General features: G+C 43.9%; 1 protein-coding gene across 1 annotated transcript; it reads left to right on the top strand.

Moving 5' to 3' along the window:
* The first annotated feature begins 12,137 nt into the window (after window positions 1-12,137).
* On the top strand, window positions 12,138-15,306 carry CCN2 (cellular communication network factor 2). Its single transcript, XM_033143792.1, has 5 exons — window positions 12,138-12,453; window positions 12,633-12,852; window positions 13,314-13,571; window positions 13,766-13,977; window positions 14,893-15,306. Exons 1-5 carry the CDS (start codon window positions 12,388-12,390, stop codon window positions 15,187-15,189), a joined length of 1,053 nt encoding a protein of 350 aa, XP_032999683.1. The 5' UTR covers window positions 12,138-12,387; the 3' UTR covers window positions 15,190-15,306.
* The last annotated feature ends 3,345 nt before the right edge of the window (window positions 15,307-18,651 follow it).

Below are 18,651 nucleotides of genomic sequence, written 5' to 3'. Positions count from 1 at the left end.
CGGAAAAGAGGATAAAACTGCAATCCTCTTCTCCATGGGCTCTTCAGCAAAAAGATCAAGAGATTATGATGACCTGACTATATCTCATATTGTTAACCTTATCACAAGAAATGGTCCCACCCAAATTTTCAGGGTTTAATGATCACCCAAATAGACTGGGGACCATAATGCTGGAAAATCAGGGCTGATATATTCCTCCATGATGCAAACCCCATACAATCCACATGTAGGAAGATCACGGACATCAGTTTTCCAGTACACATGAATGTGATGTTCATGCCTTGGGTTGTGGAAGACAGTCAACAGGATCCCAATCAGGTATCCCCAGTGGAAAAAACAATTCCCACACTGCGATCTACATATGGATTATATGGTATTTCTGACACAGAAAATTGTATTTCACCTCAGAAGGGGAGGTTCTCAATGTAGGGAGGTTCTCAAGGTACAGGTCACAAGAACATCAGCTCCACGGTGACACATGTACTTGTGATGCTGCACCAGGCATTACCCACCAACAGATGATGTTCCACCAGCACAATATTGTGGGTTGGTGTTCCTGCTGCATTTATCCCCTTCCACATCCATAAAGCGTGCCAAAAAAATTAACTAACTTTTGTGGCAAGCAAACAGATTAATAGACACCTCCCACTTGTTACCTTTTGTCCCATATTAACCAAATGGCCAACCCCTCCTTTGCCACAATTTTACTAAGCTCTCTCCTCCACTTGGTCTGCAGCATATCAGATGTGGTGTACCTGTAATGAAATGTGTAGGCTGAAGGGGGACCTAGTGAACATGAGCCAGAAGAGGGACTCAGGATGCTCTAATGACCTGACTACTTGAGAAACTGCTACTGGAAGAGTCTGGGATCAAACTTGGAGCCTCTCGTATGCAGAGCATATACTCTACCAATCAGCTGTGGCATCTCACCATTAGTTCAAGCTAGAGCCTTGCCTCCGGCAGGGAGGGCCCAGTGAGTCCTTATAGCAGCAGCTGAAGAAGGGTTTGTTCACCAGCTGGCTCCACCAGACAAGCCTAGGCAAAAGATACATCCAAGAATGTACACACAATGACGGCATAAGCAGAAGGTTCTGTGCTTTCCCCAGGAAATATGCAGTCTCCAAGGCATGCCAGAGAATGTGCAAGAATTGGCAGGACAGTTGGGATTTTTGTACATGCTCAGGCAATATGCATACTTTCCACTGGATGTGTTCTATATTAGTTCCAGTCTATATGCTTCAGCTGCAATCCTATACTGTACATACCACTCCTTGCAGTAAGTCTCAGTGAAGTTAGCAGGGCTGTCTTCTGAGTAGACACGCTGATGGCAAAGTGATATTGAACCAGTATGAATTAATTTGGTAACATAAACAGGGATGCTTTTACATTGGTTGGTTGATATAACTGTCTACAAGTGATGTCAGAGAATGTGCATAAATAGCAAGTGATTAATCTCAAGTTTTGATCACATGTGTGCATATGGTGTCACATTGGAAAATGCATCATCTGGCAACAACCAGGAAAAATTGAGCTCTCCTATCAATAGAGTCTTTTCAGTGGTGGTAACAGTACTGTCGAATTCCACCCTCAAGGAAATTTGATAGATCCAGTCCATTGCAATCTTCATCACATATGCAAAAACACTTTTATTCAGTCAATGTTTTGAGAATTAATATTGGGGGTTTTTTTAGTATGAGATGAGCTGCCAATGTGTATTTGCGTTTTTTGCCTTATTATTCAGATTGTAATGCTTTTGTTATGTTATTTATGAGATTACTGTAAGTCAGTTTTATGAGTTGTATCCAGTGCTTTTTTTTCTTTAAAATAATATTTAGGGGTACTCTCATTTTGACTCAAGAAAACCACCATTTTATAGTTCAAAACGGGGAAAATTAATACAGTAAATGGACAAAAGTACAAAGATTCACAAAATGTTTAGGGGTATGTGTACCCCTGCGTACCCCCAAAGTTTTACTTGGCTATGAATGAAGCAGTTAGTCATGGCTAATAATTTCAATGGGTATTCTCTGAGTATGGCTAACATTGTATACAACTTTGTTTTTAAAAAGCTGATAAATGTAAATATCAATCTGTCAATCAATATTTACTGGGCTATATAATCCTGTCACTGTATATTGGAGCTTATGCATATTGACCAGGAAATGTAGAAATTCTTCATTATCTTTTGGAGACTATGCATATGGACCAGAGAAAGTGCATACTGACCAGGTAATGTGAAAATTATTCTTAATGGCACCATTATTTATTGGAGACTCTGTATATTACCTAGAGAAAGCACATTGTTCCCTCTTCATGGGGTTATGATGTGCAGATTTATCTGCATGCATTTTCTTCTGTTAGACTGGAACCTTTGTGGAAAACTAGACATGCTGTTTCTGAGCGTTGGCATGGCAAGCATCTGTGAATCAACAAGGAAGCCCTCAATGTTTTACTTCAGTCTTCCCAGGCTATCTCCAAGGTTTCCTTCTGCGTCATCACCAGTATGGCTATATTTGCACCATGTGCATTCTAGACATTCTCTACTGGGAATCACGCCAGCTAGACTTAAAAATCAAATCTGAAATATCTTCCGTAACAGAGGGCAGATGGCTATATTAAGTTATTAATATATTGCAGCTGTTTAGTTGATTTTTCTTTCAGTTTCCACACCTTGCTTGTCATTTTCTTTGGATATAGATATGTTTCTAAACAGAGTAAACAGCCATCAAAAAAACAGAAAGGGGGAGAGAGGGGGTGTGTGAGAGAGAGAAAGATTCTCTGAGTCAACACAACACTTCAGTGAAGACCTGAGTAAACAGATGTGCCTTACTGTGTGATTCTATGCCAATAAAACATATTTGTGTGAGATCAAGAAAGGAAGTAGATACCAGAGTTAAAGTTCCTCCACTTACCTAAGTTTGATCACCCCAGTCAGGCATGGGGCCGGCAGACACCACAAATTTACAAAAGCATGGTCTCAAACCACAGAAGCTGCTACAAGTTGAAATGTGATTCCAAGTTCTCCAAGGTCCTAACCATATTGCCCTTATTTATGGAGGCCATTCCATTCAGTATAAAATCCTAAAACACTTTTAGGATGTCAAAGGAATTAGCTGGTAGATTATTAATGCTCTGAAGAAGTGTGCATACACACGAAAGCTCATACCAAGAACAAACTTAGTTGGTCTCTAAGGTGCTACTGGAAGGAATTTTTTCCCCCTTTATAACACAAATAGTCATGACTTCTTCAACATGCTCAAGGCTATCTCATTAATCAGCTAAGGCCTAATTGCATTCTGTAGATGCAGAATAGAAGCCAATATACAGCAGAGAGTAATATCTGAAGAGTCTTTAAAAAAAAAAAAGTCATATTACTGCTGCTGGTGGCAATGGCATAATTTACGTCATTTCTTCCAACAATGACAATACAATTCAGGAAACAACAGAGTTTGTTTTTAAGGCACTCTCTCCCCCACCTTCACTACTGAACTCAGAATTCCCCCTTCCATCTTCACAACAACCTTATGAAGCAGGCTAGTCTAAGAACCCATAGCAAGCTGAACAGCATTTTGAATACAGCTATCCTCAACCCAACTCCAGAAGTGATCAAGAAATCAATTTCAGTGTGGAATGGCTTGTTCTCCACTACAACTTTTCAGAATTTAACTTGCTGGTTCCACTCTGTCAGATGTAGCCATGTGCAATCCATTCAAGTTGGTCATTTTACTTACCAGTGAACTGGGTGAGAACCTTGGGCTCTCTTCTTCAGCTAATAAAACCCAGCAAAAATTAACTGATTCGTTGCAGATCTAAACAAGAACACTTAAGCAGGACAATACAGGTGTCATGTCAAGATTTAGCATGTGTGCATTGATGGGGAGAGGGTGGCAAGCTTCACAATGTGGCTCAGGACCTGTTCTTGAATAGATTCAAGATTAAACTGCCAAAAAGGGAGTAAAGATTTGTAGCATGTGCTGTGGTGACTTTTTATATACCTCATATAGCTAGTAATATAGCTGTTTCTGAGAAATAATCACATGGTTTCTAAAACAGACCATCGGTGACAAAATAGGTGAAAATCTTGGAACTCAAATAGCTGGTGTGCTTAACTGGGAAGCATCATTTCAAAACAGATGCATACTGTATATGTATGTGTATATGTGTAAATGTGTGTGTGTACACACACACACACACACACACATGAGCCAGTGAATGAACTTTTTAAAAAAACACGAGAAGCAAATTCCGGATATAAAGCAAACTGCTTTATTTGTACTTCATTTCCAGCTCTGAAGCAGAGCAGCAAGCCCTGCTTGGAATCGGCACTTTAAGCAAATACACATTTAATGTATGGGGTTGAGCAGGATCCTTGAGGAGCGCAAGATAATATTTATTAAACATTTTGGGGAAATATTCTGGCAAGCTTTTGGAGAGGGGGATTAATGTACATCATTAAACCCGAGGCAAGCTAGGAAGGTCTGAACCACAGCAGCCTATGAGCCCATCAGGATGATAAATAGCTCAGGGTCCAGATGTCCATATACGGCTAGACTTCCTCTAAGGCTGACCAGTCCTCTGTGAGCATTGCGTACAGTACTTGGATCGGGTTCACATTCTTTGGGTGTGTTTCTCTGGGAGCTTTTGATTTCCGCTCTGAGGGCTGGCTCAGACCTCCAGTGGCTCTTATAAGAAAATAGCCGCGACTGAAGGTTGAAAATGTGCAAGATTCTTTCTTTAAGTACACAAACACTCTGAGTCTAGCCACTTTCCTGCAGTCCTGCCAGCTTTTTCAGTATGTCTGATACTTGATCAAGTGACTTCTTTAGGGAAGGGGGCAAGGCATTGAATGAGAGGAGAAGAAGTGCGGGGGGGGGGGAGAGAGTCGGGTCGAAGAAGCAGGATAAACATTAAAGAAAGAATGCCACAGATCCACACCTGTACTTTTTGCAAGACTTACCACCAGTTCAAGCAAATGTCGACACACACATTCCACATATAGCTGTACAAACACAAGTGTGTTGCCAGCATAGTGAATTCCTAATTCTACCAGAAAAAAATATACTGTCTGAAAAGGAGCTGCTGTATAAACACCTGCATATAAGTCAAAATTACTCCATTTTAACAATCCTATGTATCAATGACAGCCTGTACAGTATGTATATGTATATGTATATGTATATGTATATGTATATGTATATGTATATGTATATGTATATGTACATGTACATAGAATCATAGAATAGTAGAGTTGGAAGGGACTCAAGGGTCATCTAGTCCAACCCTCTGGAGTGCAGGAATCTCAACTAAAGTATCCATGACAGATGGCAAACATATACGTGTACAAATATAGTGGAACCTCGGTTTTCGAATGTCTCGGAAGTGGAACATTTCAGTTTTCAAACACCAAAAACCTAGAAGTAAATGCTTCCATTTTCAGAAGTCGAATGGCTTCCGCTGAGTTTTTTTTTTCTTCCAATTTTCTCTATCACATTTGCAGACTGCCCTTTGCACCTCAGTTTTTGAACATATCGGAAATCAAATGGTCTTTCGGAACGGATTATGTTCGAAAACCGAGGTACCACTGTATGTATATGTATATATGAATGATGGTGCGCCAGAAGCTCCTATGGCATGGCCAAACAAAGGCTAGTGATGCGGGCCACAGTTTATATTTTGTCATTACAGTGGTACCTTGGGTTACAGATGCTTCAGGTTACAGACGCTTCAGGTTACAGACTCCACTAACCCCAGAAATAGTACCTCAGGTTAAGAACTTTGCTTCAGGATGAGAACAGAAATCGCACGGCGGCAGCGGGAGGCCCCATTAGCTAAAGTGGTACCTCAGGTTAAGAACAGTTTCAGGTTAAGAACGGACCCCCAGAACGAATTAAGTTCTTAACCCGAGGTACCACTGTACCTCAATCTGCACAAAACATGTTCAATGAGGTTTTTAAAAAAACCAAAAACCAAACCAGATATGGAGCGAAACAATATACAGATGAGGCCCACTGAATTTCTTTCTGATCCATGAAAGACACACCAGAATTAGCTTCAAAATGGTATCCCATAATAAAGCACCATTTGAAACTGTTGTTATTTCTGTACAGTGGTACCTCTGACCAGGGGTGCAAGCTTTAATTTATAATCAACATGTGGTGCAATTCTATAGTATACCTGCCTGCTCAGAAGTAAGTCCTACTGAGTTCAGTGAGCCTCACCACCCCCTCTTGTGAGCATGTTAGAATTTGTTTAATTATAACTGATTGATGAATCAGTCCATCAAGGCAGATGATTTATGAACACACACACACACACACACACACACACACACACACCCCAGTTGACAGCCTTCATTTTTGCCTTCCCTCTAGTGCAGGGGTCTGCAACCTTTAAGACACAAAGAGCCACTTGGACCCGTTTCCAAAGGAAAAAACAACAACTGGGAGCCGCAAAACCATTGCGACATTTAAAACAAATATAACACTGCGTATATTGTTTCTTACCTTAATGCAATAATAATAAATAACGTATAGGAGCCAATGCAAAGTATAATTAGTAAAAACAACAAGAATAAGTTCTTACTTTTTTGCATTGACTCAGGGGCGTACCCAGGATCAAAACTGGGGGGGGGGGGCAAGCCATGGTCGTTCAGGTTGTGACATTTCAGCACGGAAAGGCGAATGAAACCAAAATTTTAGGGAAATTATATATAATTATAGCAGGGCTTTATTACAGTAGTTATTACAATTATTTGCTTGGTTTTTTAATTTTTTTATTCTAGTTACATGTCTTATACCAGGGGTGGCCAACTCCCAAGAAACTGTGATCTACTTTCAGCAGTGATCTACCCCCGTTTTTTGGGGGTTCAGCTCAAAGTTGTTTGGGGGGGGTGGGAGAGAGGGCTTCCCCCTCTAAGATAGGTTGGCAAGCGAACTAATAAAGAAAGAAAAAGGGGGGTGGGAATGGAAAAGTGGGGTGGAAAAATATAAATTGGGGGTGGGGTGGGGTGGGGAGAATATCTATTAAAAATATGTAGTAATTTAAAAAATAAAAATAAAGGGGAAAAATCTTTTTCTTCTTTTTCCTTTTTTTGAAAACAAAAACAAAAGGGGAAGAGAAAAGAAAAAGGGGGGATAGAGGGAGAAAAGGGTAATAATAAAAATTCAAATAGAGTGGCTGCAGCAGCTGTGGGGGGTGTTTGTTTTTTGTTTGTTTGTTTATTTTAAAAATGGGATTTCTCCCCTTGGATTAAAAAAGGAGGGGAGGAAGAAAAAGAGAGGGGGGTGGGAGAGCAAGGCAAAAAGCAAAAAAGCAAAAAACAGGTTTGAGGGGGGGGAATCGCGCCAGGCACTGCAGCGCGCCAGTCTCGGGGCTCCGGGCCCCCGAGCCGCCCTTGGGGCCGTCGTTGAACATGTACACCGCCCGCAGCGAGCGCTGGCGAAGCACCAGTTGGCGGAGGTTTCAGAAGCAGCCTGGACGTTTTCGCCGCCGCCGCCCCAAACAGCTCTACTTCATCCTGTCGGCGACCATCACCGCCCTCCCGTCACGGCGACGCCTGGCCCGCCTGCTCCGCCCGGCTGCTTTGAAAAGGATTCCGCCCGACAGGGGCTGCTCAGAACAGGGGCCGCTCCAATCGCCACCGCCACCTCCCGCCACCTTTATTATCCCGACTCTTCTCTCTCTCTCTCTCTCTCTCTCTCTCTCTCTCTCGATAACTCGCAAAGCCCAGCTCCTTCTTCTCCCCGCCCTAACGCCACCCTCATTGGCACGTTCCCCTCAAACAGGAACAGGCATCCCGGCGGCTTATTGGCCGGACGAAGCGTCGCTCTCCCGTGCCCGCCTCCCGCCTTCATCCTCAGTGGCTACCTCGGCGGTAAGGCCCCGGCTCCGAGCCTATGCGCCAAGGCGGGCAATCTGTCCTGCCAATTGGCACGCCAAGGTGGTAAAAGCTCAGCCCTCCCCACACGCTTATTGGTGTGAAGAAGTCGCTTCCTCTCTCTGGGAGTGGTCAAGGTGGACATCAATCTTGGGTCTGTCCTCGGGAACCCCAGGAGGGCTGAGAAAGACCGCCCAGCTGTTCAACGTTGATGCGGATTATTCATGGTTTTTTTGGCCCTTTTTTGCCGATAACCATTTAATTATTATTGAAAGGGCATTGAAAGGGGGCATGCTGGAGCCGCGGGAGACCTGTCAGAGAGCCGCATGCGGCTCCGGAGCCGCAGGTTGCTGACCCCCGCGTCTAGTGTGTGGCTCATTGGCATAAGCCATCTTAAATTACTAGCCTTTTCTTTTGGCCCCTCGAAACAGTCATTTCTGAATCTGTGGTTAAGTATGATCATTTTATTTTAAAAATCCTTCTCTTCCCAGAGATCATCTACCATATTTGGGCATATTTAAGCAGCATTCTGTTTACCTGGTAAAGTTTCCATTTTCATAAGCATGTTATGCATAGTTTGGTGTGTCTATTATTTACTCAGAAGTGGGTAAGTGCAGCCTTTTGCTTGCAGCTGTCCAAGTAAATAGAGGTTTTGGGATGCCTCATAAATTTGGAAATATGTATTACTTACCATAATTCCCTTTTATGAGATTTTTACAAATGAGATGGGGGGTTTCCTGCTAAAGGGGTGATTTTATTTTATACAAAACCAATGTGGTGTTGGAAAGAGGCTACATCCTATATTATGCTGTGGTAGAAAAGGAGAGGACAGATTGCAAGCCAAATTCACTGGGAAGATCTCCTGTGCATGCTTGTTTTGAAATGGATGGATGTGGAGAACACAGGTTGCTACAAAAGGATATATTTTCAAGTGCCGGATCTGTAAGGTTTGACAACCACTATCAAAAGACCTTCAAAAGCCCAACAACTGGCTAATCCTTCCAATTCCAGTACCAACCATTTTCAGAGCAGCGTTTAAGCCTCCCTACGACCCTGCAGTGTAGGCTAAGCAGCTGAGAGACTGTGACTCATGCAAACATTCCAATGAACTTCAAAACTGAGGACAGGGCAATGGCACACCCACATTTTAGGGGTCCTGAAGCTTGGAGTGTCATGACAGCCCCTTCGCAACCAGCAATGAGTTCTGGGTAACTGCTGTTATCTTCTTCGGAGGGGTTGTCCCATGACAGATTACCACCTTTTTAATATAAAAACCACCACATACACATTAGCTACTACATCTCAGATTTTGCTCTCTTTTTTAGCATTTTTTTAATTGAAGATCATTGGTGCTGCTTCCATTATTTGTTAATTCCACCCCCAACATTGAGATGGGTGTAACTTTCTCCACAATATCTCATTTATACACAGTACTACGGACAAGCACAAAGCTACTATGGGAGTAAAGAGGGAGGGGTTGTGAGTCCGTGCGGGGCCCTCAGATTTTGCTTAAAATTGATGTCCCATGACCTTTGTATCCGTACTACAGGCTCTCAAACGCTGGGATTGTTGAAATATGCACAAAAAATAAATTAACTTTATGTTGTGCCACTCAAATGGGGTCTATTAGACCCATTTTTTTTAAAGCAATATGGACTAAAGTCGCTTCTGGGGCCCTTCTGGGATTAGGGCCCCTAAAGTTTAAGATCCATTAGTTTCATTGTAGATCCACCCCTGGGACAGGGGGCCAGTTCTGTGTTTCCTATGCACAAACTTAACTGAGTCCCAGATTCAGGTCTCTGCTCAGCTGCAAAGCTTATTGGGTAAACTCAAACTAGCCACAATTTCCTAGCTTAATGTGCCTTGCTGGGCTGATGTGACGATAAAATGGGGAGAGGAACGGTGTATGCCGTGCTGCTCGTTAAGGAAGAGCAAGCTGGGAAACATAATAAAGCACCTCTCTATCTGTGCCATTATTCAACAAATAGCATGGGTTCTCTTCTCTTTTTTATATTTTGTTTGCTTAGGCACTGGGGGGAAAGTTTAAGGAGCCCAAAAGTGCTCGGGTGGAATGTCTTGCTTACGAATGACTAGTACATACGCAGTGGGAAAAGTGGAGCCACATCTTCCATTCTGCCTCACTTGATTCTGCCAAAAATTTCAGGGCAAATAGTCTCCCTTTCCCTCTCTCTATTCATAGAAAGTACTTATTAGGGAAAATATCCCAGGATGATTCAGTGGTCCACAGTCAATTGCAAAGCAGACACTGCTTAATATATTGCTTTAGGTGATATAATAAGAAACATCCCCAAATATATTTTTTATTTTGTTGTTGTTGTTGTTGTTGTTGTTGTTGTTGTTGTTGTTGTTGTTGTTGTTGTTGCAGAAAGCATACAAAGTTGGTAAGGAGGTGGGGTGGTGGTAACAGCCAGAAAGTCGATCATGAGTGTCTGAAGAAATCTGCAGAAAACTGTCAGGATTCTGTATTCTGCCTTCTTGGCCAGATAAAAAGGAAAAAGAAAGAAAAATTCCCGGGCTTGTTCCTAGCAACCATCCTGGCAACCTCTCCCAACCAGCCGCCACCCGGACATATCCCCATCCCCCACTTAAACTCTCTGCTCCTCACTAATGGCAGGAGATGAATCGTGTCACACATTCTTACCTGTTTCTCTGGAAGGACTCCAGCTAGAAAGAGAGACTGTATCTTGGAGATGTAGAAGGGACCGAGTTGACACCTATTAAGCTCAACAGAACTTTTGCCATTCACATTGCTAGGGAATTCAGTCAATGACACTAAACCCCAACCAATTTACTCCAGAGTAGCCCCATTAGAAGAAATGGGGCTGTTTTGGCGTTTATGCCCGGCAATGTGCACTTAACTGAGTGCATAAGTACATAGTGGTCTGTGATACTTATATTAAGATCTATCAAGCACATCTGTGTGATGCACATCAAGTGCTGCTGATGTGCTATGCCCATTCATTCCAGTTGTGCATCACACAGATGTGCTTGATAGATCTTAATAGATCCAGAGAAATATAAGTAGCACGGTCCACTATGTGTTTATGCACTCAGTTAAGTGTACTTCACTGTTAACATCCAGCTACCAATGCCCCCTATAGGCACTATTACGGTAATATCAAGAGAAGCAGCAGATGGAACTCCTTCCCATCACAAGGAATGGGGACGCACTTTCTCTGTCCTTCTCCCTCTCTCACACAAAGAGCAATGCAAAAGTTTTGTAAACAGGGTTCTTAAAGCACAATCCTATATGTGTCTACTAAGCTGTAAGCCCTGCTGAGTTCAATGAGGCATGCTCCCAGGTGTGTCTCAGACTGCAGCCTCTTAAGGTTTATTGCCCTTACCTAGTACAGAACACAGTCTTTTTTATTGTTTCCACACATGGATTTTATTGGCTTATTGGAATATTCTCAACAAGTGTAGGGGAGATGAATCTTGTTTCCAAATGCACTGTATGATTTCAGCTTTTAGTCCATTCATGTGTTTGTTCATAAAGCACATGTGGAAAAACTAAAATAAAATAAAATTGGGGGGGGGGAGCAAGTGTTTGGATGGGATCGGAGGCAGTGTTTTTTAACAGAATCCATTCATTTGGTTCACATTTTCCATTAAGTGGAACTCCACCTTCACAGTAGTTTTTGCAAGCACTTTCTTTTGGATCCTGTGAACTTAAAACTGGAAATGTCTCAGATGTGATCCCTGATTATTATTATTATTCATAATACTTTCCAAGAAATAAATAATTTCATCCTTTTCTTCTTTGGTCTGGAGGTGTCTTTACATATGATTTATGCATTTTGGAGGGCGATTTTTGTGTGTGTGAAATCCTGGTCCATTCCTTTGAAAAAGGTGTGTGAGTGTGTGTGTGTGTGTGAGAGAGAGAGAGAGAGAGAGAGAATTCCAAAAGAGACGTACAGTATTTTAAAGTCCTATAAATCAGGTCGGTGGTGGGAAGAATCTAGGCTGGGAGCGGGGGGAAAGTCCCCCCCCTTTTTTTTCTTCTTCTTTTTCCCCCCCTCCCCTCTTCTTTTTTTCGATGGTGAAAAATACAGCGCCTTTTTTGTGCGCTGAAGTGCGCCAGCTTTTTCAGACAGGAGGAATGCGGAGTGTCAAGGGGTCAGGATCAATCCGGTGTGAGTTGATGAGGCAGGAAGGTGGAGAAGAATGTCAGGAATGTCGCTGTTTGTGTAGGACTCCATTCAGCCGATTGGCGAGTCCCGGGCGCCGGGAGTGTATAAAAAGCGCCGGGCCGCCTGCTTGAGACTCAGACCGAACCACCTTCCTCTGCTCCCAAGACGGAGAACAAGACAGACAAGCGGACTCCGCACCAAAGGAAGGCGCTTTCCCACGAAGGCTGCGCAAAGCGAAGCCAGATCGGACAGCAGCGACCCTCTCTCGCCACAAGGCAGTGAGATTTTGCGAGCCCTCGCCCGGACCAGGAGCCCCTCCGCTTCCGCGCAGCTTTTGCCGCCGTCTCTGTCGCCCTGAACATGCTGGCAAGGATGGGACTCCTTCGAAGCTTCGCCTTGGCGCTCGTCGTCGCCCTCTGGAGCCGGGTAAGTCTCTCTTCACTCGGCCTCGACGGCGGTCAAGCTTGGCTTGGCGGGATCAGGGGAGCTGGGTTGCTGGCTGGCTGGCTGCGGAGCCGAGACCTCTTCTTGGCTTGCCATCTCTCCGCCTGCTCCGTCCGATCCTGACCCCTCTGTCTCTTCCCCTCCCCCCCGTGTCCCCCCAGGACGTGGCCGGCCAAGACTGCAGCGGGCAGTGCCAGTGCGAATCGGCGCCCCCCGAGTGCCCGCCCGGCGTCAGCCTGGTGCAAGACGGCTGCGGGTGCTGCCGGGTGTGCGCCAAGCAGTTGGGCGAGCTGTGCACCGAGAGAGACCCCTGCGACCCTCACAAGGGGCTTTTCTGCGACTTCGGCTCCCCGGCCAACCGGAAGATCGGCGTCTGCACCGGTGAGTACCCGGAGTTTTGCCTCTAGGGGGAAGCGGCGAGCAGGGTCGAAGCAGAGGAATCCCTTCTAGTGCCTGGAAAAGTGACGCTATTCCAGATTTTTGTTTCCTAACATACTTTCCCTTCCTTCAGTCAGCCTTAAAACAAAAAGCACTCTTTTTGTATGGAAGCGATTGGTGCAAGCGATTGGTGGGGTGGGGTGGGGAACTTTCAGTCTCCTCTAGCAAGCAAGAGAAAACTTCCCCTCTTGAATTTCTGCCTGTTGTGCAGCTGTTAAAGGCATCAGAGCCCCAGTGTGCACAAAGGTGGCAGATCCAAGGACAGGTGTCGATCCTTGCATGCCCAAAACGTGGTGAGTTGAGTCCCTTTCTTTATGTGTGTAGGCAGAGCTGCTGAAATCTAGGCTCCTTGATCACCCTAAGGTTGTTGTTTCTAACGAATGGCTCCTCTTTTCTGTTTGCAGCAAGGGACGGCGCTCCCTGTGTCTTTGGAGGCATGGTTTACAGGAGCGGAGACTCTTTCCAGAGCAGCTGCAAATACCGATGCACTTGCCTGGACGGGGCTGTGGGCTGTGTGCCTCTCTGCAGCATGAGTGTTCGCCTGCCCAGCCCCGACTGCCCTTACCCACGAAGAGTGAAGCTTCCAGGCAAATGCTGCGAGGAATGGGTGTGCGATGAGCCCAAAGACAAAGAACAGACTGCAGTTGGACCTGCTCTTGCTGGTGAGCTTGACTTTTCTTAGTAGGCTTGCTCTCTCAATGCCCCTCTCCATGTTGACAGCCTAAGTTAAACTACACAGGGCACCTTCTGCAGTTTGGTTGCCTTAACCATGCTGTGGTCTCCATCAGTGGATTCTGTACCTTCTGAATGAGCTCTTAGTGCTAGAATCTAACCCTTTCTGCTATTATTTTTCCAGCTTATAGACTGGAAGACACTTATGGACCTGACCTTTCCATGATGCGTGCCAACTGCCTGGTCCAGACCACTGAATGGAGTGCCTGCTCCAAGACTTGCGGAATGGGCATCTCCACCAGAGTCACCAATGACAATGCCCACTGCAGACTGGAGAAGCAAAGCAGGCTTTGCATGGTGAGGCCATGTGAAGCAGACCTCGAGGAGAGCATCAAGGTAAATAGGGGTCGACTTTGCTAGAGCATTTCTACATAGTGACTGTTAAGATCCACTTGGTGGCTATGAACAAGGGTTTGTATCCACCAGTGGTTTGGCCTTAATGGAACATGCTTTCACTCGGGCAAATTCTCTTCCCCCCAGCCAGTTACAGCAGTTCTCTGCATTGTGTCCCATTCTGTTTCAATGGGTCCCACAACCAGCTTCTAAGGAAGAGGAGGCAGGGGGATTAAGTGAACATCAGGTGCCCTGCATTGAGGGAGAGGGAATACTTCTCTCTAAGGCAAAGCCATCATTGGATACAACACTGGGGGGGGGGTATGCATTGTACATGGCTGAAGAAGTGTGAATGCACACGAAAGCTCATACCAAGAACAAACTTAGTTGGTCTCTAAGGTGCTACTGGAAGGAATTTTTTTATTTTTTATTTTGTTGTTCCTTGAGTTGACCTTAATGAATGTGAGTGAAACTTGCCAGAGAACTAGGCATGAACAATCTGAAATATGTGGATGGAAATGCAACTGAAGTAAGCAAGACTCCATTTATACCTACTAGGCATAATCCAGCCAGATTTAAGATCCTTAGGGTATCACTGACTTCATTGTGTGTTTGCTTAGCTCTGCCAGTGGGACAAACAAAATGCTTACACTGGTTGGATGGTACCAAGTATGCAGGCTAAATTTGCTGAATTTAGGCCTCGCTGAAATCCGTGGGGCAAGTTAGCCACAACTCAAGTTCCATGAATTTCAACAGGTCTTCATCTCAACTGAGTCTGGTTCCACCGTAATACGTTTAAGATTGGACAGTTATAAAATAAATAACACATAGAGATAAACTAAAATATGTGATAATGTGTATGGGAGTCTTGTGTAGCTGATATGTAAACATATGAATTCTCTCTTCCTCTCTCAACAGAAGGGAAAGAAGTGCATTCGTACTCCCAAGTTCTCCAAGCCTATCAAGTTTGAGCTGTCTGGTTGCACCAGCGTGAAGACCTACCGGGCCAAGTTCTGCGGCGTCTGCACCGATGGCCGATGCTGCACCCCTCACAGAACAGCCACCCTCCCTGTGGAATTCAAGTGTCCCGATGGGGAGGTCATGAAGAAGAGGATGATGTTTATCAAGACCTGTGCATGTCACTACAACTGCCCTGGAGACAACGACATCTTTGAGTCGGTCTACTCCAGGAAGATGTACGGGGACATGGCATAAAGCCCAAAGAGAGACTTTGAAAAACTTGACGGTCAACTTGAACTTAATAATTTGCATCTCATTTTGTAAAACGTGATTCGATAGCACAAGGTATTTAAATGTCTGCTTTTCGGGGGGGCGGGACAAAAAGCAGAATGTTCTATGTGATTTCAGACAAAACTGTCTATTGACCCCAAACATTGGTTTGAAGGAAAAATAGTAATAATAAGATGGACAGTGAGGAACGACAATGAAGTTGCGCCTCAGAACAGAGTATATGGGGGTGGTGTATAGGGATTACTTAAGGGGACATGTGCCATCTCGAGCAGCCTTTTCATGGTGTGTTAGCATGTCTTCCACCAAATAGTGCAATCAGAAAGGACGCTTAGCAAGGCTACTGTCACGGGTTTCCGTGACGGTAGGTCCTGGACTGGAAATTCTCACCCAGCAAGGTGCTAAGCAATTGTGTTCTGTTAGAACAGCAATAATTTTGCTTTGAAGTTCTGATTCAAATGGCTTGTTCAGAATGAATCGGAATTAGACTGGACAGCTTGTGGCAATGAATTTGCCTGCCACAAGCTAGATTTTTGTTAATTAATATTGTAATATTGCGATCTTGTAAATACTGGTGTGTGTGTGAGTGTGTACATATATATATATATATATATTGTACAGTTATCTAAGTTAATTTAAAGTTTTATTCCCTTTTGTGTTAATGCTTTGATACATCAGTGTTAGCCTCATCTTTTTTTTTACAATTCAAGGCTTTATCATTCAAATACAATCCAATGCATTCATTTAACACATGAAATAGATTCTCTTTGGGAAGTTCAGTTAGTGGGGTTGGGTGTTGCAGTGAAACGAAGTGATGCTTCGCTTAACAAGATGCACCAGTCCTTCCGAAGCTCATCATCAAATCAAGGACAAGGAGGGGGAAATTGGATTCTCTCTGCCTTAATGAACGTACATGGACTGTAGAGAAATGAGTGGCTGATTTGTTAGCTGACCAATCTTTCCACCTGGGAACAGTTTTGTTACCTGTTGTGAAGTGTGACCAAAAGTTACATGTCTGCACCTTTCTAGTTGGAAAAAAAATAAAGTATTTTATTTTTTATATAAATTGACTTGTGCCTCTCTTGATTTTGTTGGGTCAGGCAGTTACTGGAAACGGCAGCAGCTCAGTAATATTTACACTCCAGACCAGTAGTGCTCCATGAAAAGTGGGGGCAGCAGCCCTTTCCTCACCTCTTCTCACCTACATTGTTTCATCTTACCATAGGATGGGGTAGGTGGCGGGGAGATTGCCTCTGCCACAGCATTGGCAGCCATGCAAAAATCCGCTGTTCCTGCCAGTGTGTTTGCGCTGCAACGACCTACTCACCACTTCCCACCTCCTCCACACTAACTGCTCTGGACTGGGCTTACACATGTCCCTCTCCTTTTTTTTTTATGCTTATGTGAATGACTTTCCAGTGTGGCAAGCCAGCTGTGCTTCATTTTAGGGCCCTTCTTTTTCTGCTGAGTGGGGTCCTGGACTTCTGCCCTAGCCCTGACAGCACCATGGCCTACACTGCAGTGGGAGGTATTCATTGATGTATCTAACCTGTTGGTGGGGTGCAATTAGTTCTGCACACTGGAATGAACGGAAGACTTAAGCAGGAGAATGAGCTGGGAGACTAATTGCCCATATACAAGCTGGCAAGAACAATATTGTGTATAGCCTTGTTATTGGACATAAATCATAGAATTGTAGAGTTGGAAGGAACTCCCAGCAATGCAGGAATCTCAGCTAAAGCATCCAGATGTCAGCTGGCCAACACTGCTGAACATGTAACATGTAAACAGGTTTTCAGTCCTCAAAAACTAACATACGGACATTTTGTCAGCCCTGCTTTTAGAAAGAAAAACACACACACTATCCTGAAACTTCCTTGTGCTGCTAAGTCACTAGTCACATGATACCAAATTGCTTTCTATGTTATTTTTGTCTTAATAATTCAGTCTATGAAGGAGCATAAAAAAATAAATGCAGCACTTGAATTTCATTCAGTGGCAGAACTTAGATTTAAGACGATATACTTACTCCTACACAAGTTTACTTAGAGGCAGAATCCTGCAGTGGTTCAATGGGACTTATCCCCAAGCATATATGGACAGGATTGCAGCCTCAAGTTCGCAATCTGCTTCTCATCGACACTATCTGATCCAGATTACACTCTAGGTTTCCCTGCAGCAGGTTTCCTAAGGTTTGAGCCAGCAGAGTCGCATAAATCTCATCAAAGTCAGTTCTCTGGAGTCATCAGTTTCTTCCAACCAGCCCTCCTACCTCCCATTCATTTTGATCAATTGGAATACCTTTCTTTCTTGCATGAAAATAAATGAAGGGGTTGTGCTCTGCCTCACTGCCAATCCAGCTGTATTATGTACAACTCCCTTAGGGAGTGGAATATTTTTGGCCAGCTCTGCATGATCATTGAAATGGTGGGAACTCATTGCTATAGCGGAGGTGCACCAAGGAGCAAATATAGGGAAGAACAGTATCCCACTAAAATTACTGAAGAAGTGCTTTAGTAGTCCAGAGATAGCACCTTTCCACTGCAGAGTGGATGGGGATTAGGAAGAGTATGATCCCATAAGTCAATGAACACAGTCTGTAAATTGCTAAATATTCATTCCTTAAACTGATTGTGGAAGGCTGGTTTTTACACTGCTGTGGTTGGAGTAAATATCTGCATAGGAAATGCCCCTACTTTTAAAGGAAGAATGTATCTTAACAGTCCCAATCTAAAAATAATAGCAACACTGTCATCACCTGCAGGACACACATTGCCCTATAATTATTCCAGTCTGCAGCGCAGGTGTTTTGAGATCCCTGTGGCTTGCAGAGATTAGATACAATCTAAGGATTAATTTAGATCCCATGAAAACCCCCATACAACAGTTCATTGTGAAGCTTGTTGTTACCACCTTGTCTATCTTCATTTCCTTTGTTTACGGGGTGACATGACTTGACCCTACTGATGTCTTTACTGTGTCTGTAGGAAAGAGAGGACAAAATAATTCTCCACTTCTCCAGTCTTGTGTGTTGCTGCCCTGACAATTCAAAGGCATGGATCCTTGACCGTTTTATTCCTGAACAGGCAAAAATCAAGTTGGAATCAGCCCAATGCTTACTCGCAGAAAAGAACTTCCAGATGTTCCAGATTCACCAAGCATCCTCCCAACACAATTTTTTGCTCCCTGTGACATGTTCCCACTTTCTTTTCAGATGGCAAATAATTAGATGTGATGCATATTTGTTTGTGTACATCTCCAGAACAAACTCCCTCTCACATCTGTCTCCTCTATTGCCACTTTGACTCATGTCTGCCATGTGCTCATAAAACAGTAGGGCTTGGCCCTATATTGAGACAATCTAGAGATTATGAAACATAGTTTTATTAATAATTTACTGAAATAAACTTTTAACCACTCGGATTCATA

The sequence above is a fragment of the Lacerta agilis genome, chromosome 3 (genome assembly GCF_009819535.1).
Source record: "Lacerta agilis isolate rLacAgi1 chromosome 3, rLacAgi1.pri, whole genome shotgun sequence".
In the NCBI taxonomy this organism is placed as follows: Eukaryota; Metazoa; Chordata; class Lepidosauria; order Squamata; family Lacertidae; genus Lacerta; species Lacerta agilis.
Note: the sequence above shows the minus strand (reverse complement) of the source record. Positions and strands in the feature narration are given on the sequence as shown.

What these genes read in the sequence shown, in the direction of transcription:
- CCN2 (XM_033143792.1), top strand. Translation starts at nt 12,388, where the DNA reads ATGCTGGCAAGGATGGGACTCCTTCGAAGCTTCGCCTTGGCGCTCGTC. An exon ending in TCGTCGCCCTCTGGAGCCGG is followed by an intron (nt 12,454 to 12,632) that starts GTAAGTCTCTCT and finishes GTGTCCCCCCAG; the next exon opens with GACGTGGCCGGCCAAGACTG. An exon ending in AGTTGGACCTGCTCTTGCTG is followed by an intron (nt 13,572 to 13,765) that starts GTGAGCTTGACT and finishes TTATTTTTCCAG; the next exon opens with CTTATAGACTGGAAGACACT.